This window comes from Athene cunicularia (assembly GCF_003259725.1).
Source record: "Athene cunicularia isolate RWA chromosome 2 unlocalized genomic scaffold, athCun1 chr2_part1, whole genome shotgun sequence".
NCBI classification, from domain to species: domain Eukaryota; kingdom Metazoa; phylum Chordata; class Aves; order Strigiformes; family Strigidae; genus Athene; species Athene cunicularia.
Window position 1 is genome coordinate 62,735,558 of NW_020799095.1, and position 4,529 is coordinate 62,740,086.

Below are 4,529 nucleotides of genomic sequence, written 5' to 3' on the forward strand. Positions count from 1 at the left end.
GTGGGGGCGGCTCTGCCAGACGCCGCCGCTACCGCGCCCTGACGGTGCCCGAGCTGACGCAGCAGATGTTCGACTCCAAGAACATGATGGCCGCCTGCGACCCCCGCCACGGTCGCTACCTGACGGTGGCCGCCATCTTCCGGGGCCGCATGTCCATGAAGGAGGTGGACGAGCAGATGCTCAACGTGCAGAACAAGAACAGCAGCTACTTTGTCGAGTGGATCCCCAACAACGTGAAGACGGCCGTCTGCGACATCCCCCCGCGCGGCCTCAAGATGTCCGCCACCTTCATTGGCAACAGCACGGCTATTCAGGAGCTCTTCAAGAGGATCTCGGAGCAGTTCACGGCCATGTTCCGGCGCAAGGCTTTCTTGCACTGGTACACCGGCGAGGGCATGGATGAAATGGAGTTCACGGAGGCCGAGAGCAACATGAATGACCTGGTCTCCGAATACCAGCAATACCAGGATGCCACTGCTGACGAGCAGGGGGAGTTTGAAGAGGAAGGAGAGGAGGATGAAGCGTAAAGTTAAAATGGGTAGGAGTTAAGTATAGTCTGAGCAGGCAAGTGTTCATTGAGAGGAGGAATCTGTGCAGTTGTGCTGAAGCATGCATTTTTTAATTTGGTGCTCTCCACTGTTGCTTCTGTCAGCAGTTTTGTATCCTTGACTGTCCAATGTAACAGTAGTTGCAAAAATACTTCAGAGTCTTCTGTTGAAATGGTTAACTTCTCAAACATAAAGGCTTTTTGTGTCCTAAACTGTCTCCTCTGCCTTATTTCTCTCTAGATTAAGAAAATAACTCTTGGGGTAGTTTTCTGTGGCTTCCATTCTCAGTTTAATCCTTAACCTCAGTAAAAGGATAAACTCGTAAAAGAAGATTTCTCAGGCTGAGTTTAGCACCATGGGGGAGCTGTTGTTGCTCAATTTAAGATGGTAGCTAATTTATGGAAACTAGGAGTTCACTGTTAGATGCTCCTGTGTCTAACAGCTAATCTATTGTTGGGGAGAAAGCTGCCTTAGCTAACAGGAACAAGACACTGCACTTGAGAATCCTGCAACTCCTATTTATGGACATACATTGTAGTGAGGTCAGTGAGAAGGTATTGGTTTCCACATTACAAGCTGTCAAAACTGATTTGACAGGATAGCTGCAGACTTCCCCACTGACATTCAGCAGTTCTTATTTAACTTGTTCCAGGGCCTATAGTACATGCATATGGGTGGCTGCCTGTGACTTGATTTTATCTTGTCCTGTCCTATCTTTCCCCTAACCTTTCTCTCTAAGAAGTCCATGCGGTGAAGTATGGGTCTCTACTAGCAGAAAACTTGAGAACTTGATTAAGAACTTGAACTTTCTCTCTAGGCATAAATTCTTGAGTGTTGCCCAAAAATAGCCACTAAGCTGTCCTTAGCTTTAGAGGGATTGACTCTTAAGGGCAATCAATTCCTTTTGTGAGTTAAGAGGTGATGGGCAGATTTCTAGATAACGGCTCAAAAGGCTACCCAGAACATGCATAGGACCTTGCAGTAGTCACCTGTAGATGCCCTGACAATCACGGCTTCCACTTCCAAGTTACACATTTACAGGGCTGCTGTTGTCTGATGCTCTTGGTCCCTGCAGCAGGAAGTGGACCTCTAACCGGGCAGGTGAGAACAGTGCAGCAGCACTCTTGTTCATCTGTGAAGGTAAGTGTGGTTTCCTTACAGTAAGGGAGGGAGGATTTATGTTGCCACGTACTTAAAGGGTGTGAGAACCCTGAGTGAGTCTACAATACAGTCATCAGTAGTTACAAGGTCTGAGACTTCTCTTACTCCTACAAAACAAGAGTAAAATTCCCCACAGAGTGTAGCAGTTACCCAATAGGTAAGCTTAGTCTTTAGTTCACCCAAACACTACTTAAGGGAGTGCTCCTGTACTAAAAAAATGTGTTGCTTTGAGAACTGCTACCAATGCTACAATTACCGTGGTCCTTACTGTCCTGAAAGAGCTGGCATCCATATGTGTGCAACCTCTTTTGTGATCCTTTAATGAAATGCTTGCAAGGTATTACTGGAATAAAGACTTAAACGGGAGCTGCTGTGCATGACTAATATCTTGCCTGTTTTGGCTCTGTTAATTGACTCCACTGCCTGCAGACACTGCTCTGAGTGTACCCTGTTCCTTTGCTGATGGCCCTATTAACCTGGTGTGCAGGACAACAGGCACTGCTATAGATTTTCTTCCATCTACAGGCTTCACTTCTGGTGTACACCCTCTGAAGAGGGGTGAGAATCACTTAAAACTGCCTGAACTCTGTCAGTAAATGAATACAGCTGTATATACCCACAGTAGTACTTTCATTTCTTAGCAGCTGAGCATGATTAAGCATTAAACAAATTGAGGTTGTTTCAGTAACTGAGTTAATAGATGCTGCTCCAGGCCCTTTGGGGAAATAACTTACCTGGTTGTCAGAGTAACCTTCCTTTGAAACTATCTAACTGGGTTACACTTGAAACTGTTTATCATACAGCTTTGTAAAGCTGACAAGGGGAGCCAGCAAATGAATTTAAACAAAGTTGAGAACCTGGTCTTTGATAGTAAAGACCTTGCTTTCTGCCATGGGACTCTAGCAGGTTTCACTAGTGTTGAGCATGTCTAGCTTGTAATTCTTAGTGTAATTACACTCTGTCTCTAGCTAACCCTTAAATACAGCTATGCAAGCAACATTTCACTACAGCTCCCTTACTACTAAGTAGGACATCTATGTTGTTTGTATTGTTTCTTCTAGAGGAAGAGAAACCATAAATAGTCTAGACAGAAACATGTATTTTCATGAATTCTGTACTGCTTATTTCCCAGTCATAATTATTAAAAAATCAAGCCATCATTTTAGTAGGGGTTGAGGGAAATACAGGAAAAGGGGATAATAGATTTAGAGGGGAGGTTCCAAACTCCTCAGCAGGAACAGTATGTCAACTATAAGGGAGGATGAGTCTTATACTTGTCCTGAGGGATGCAGTACTATTTTTCTCTGTTGGATCTTTGAGCTTTAGCTGTATCTATTACCCAAGAGACCATTCACTATAAAAGATGGAGACTGACTGATGTATGCCAAACAACAAAAAGATGTCTTTGCAAGTCTTTGTAGTTGCACTTTTTCTGTTTCACAAAGAAAGATGAGCCAGTAAAAGGATTTAAGATTAGGTAATCTGACTGCCTTAAACTCTGCTGGGTCTTGATTTGTATTTGTCCATGTGATGAACACCACCTCTAAGACCAAAGGTCTTGCATGAGGTATCCTGTCTGGAAGAAATGAGGATAGATAGTACAGATTTAGTGGTGTGCAGCTTAAACCACTTACAGCAACTCATTTGTGTTGAGATAGAAGTTAATAATACCAAGCAATATATTTTTGTTTCAACCTGTCAGTGGTGGCCTGCAGGTGAAGCATTCTCCTCTAACAGAACGGATGGTGTTGGGGAAGGGAATAATCACTTTTTTGTTCCCTTTGTTAAATGTGTGGCATTAAGCACATTAGCACAATGTCTTGACCAAGACAAACAACATTTGTCTGTTGGTAGATGCAAGATGGTAAAGCTAAATAAGGATGTAAAAGCAACCAATTAATATGTTGGTTTAATTTAAATAGGAATAGAATGAAGTGTGGTAGGAGTGAGATGCCATGTCTCCTAATTTTCCTTGTTTAGTTCTAGGACCTCAGTCTAAGTCATTGTACCAACAGCAGAAGGAAAGTACAATATGTGGTTGGGTTCTTCAGAACACTTGAGTATCTGTTGAGAATATAGACATACATGTTTTTCAGTCTGTCAAGTAGGAGCAGTAAGGATTGTCCTCTTCCCAGCATATGTCACATGGCCATATACACATCAGAAACTGTGTTGCATTAAACATACAATGGTCACAGTGATGTGATAATCTAAGAATCAAACCTGAGGCCCATCCCTTTGACAGGTGTATCTTTCCAGAAGGTGAAGAAACCAAAGTAGCAATAGGATTTATAACCCAAACAAAGAAGGGAACCCCAATCTTTGGTCTCTTCTACAGACAATTCTCTACAGAAACGGGGTAAACCCCTAATCTTCTGTACAGGGAAATTTGCTCATGGCTGATATTACCACATGCTACATACTTCAAAGGAGTATAGTGCTAGTAGGTCCTTTTAGGTATCTGTGCATATACTATGTGCTTAAAGAAACTGATGGGCTGACAGAGTCCTTATGGGACAGTGCTGCAACACACTACTGCGAAACACTGCCCTGGTGCCCTGAGGGAGCATGGCAGAGTGGTGCAAGAGGGACAAGTTTTCTTATATACCAGAAAGAGTTGGAGCATCTAGCAATACTTGCTGCACCAGAAAGAGCTCTCTTCTTGCTTCCTTTGCTCTCTAAGCCCCGCAGCGAAGTCATGTGTAAGATCAGGATGGAATCTGGTACTAGATTTGAGTACAGCAAGTTTTGTGATTGTTCCATTGAAATCACCTCCCCCCACCCCCCCAAAATCAAACCGAACAACAAAATCCAACCAAC

At 43.4% G+C, this 4,529-nt stretch overlaps 1 protein-coding gene across 1 annotated transcript; it reads left to right on the forward strand.

Annotated features, from left to right (window-relative positions):
- Nucleotides 1-12: 12 nt before the first annotated feature.
- On the forward strand, nt 13-760 carry LOC113476790 (tubulin beta chain). The gene has a single exon (XM_026842724.1). It carries the CDS (start codon nt 66-68, stop codon nt 525-527), a length of 462 nt encoding a protein of 153 aa, XP_026698525.1. The 5' UTR covers nt 13-65; the 3' UTR covers nt 528-760.
- Nucleotides 761-4,529: the final 3,769 nt, after the last annotated feature.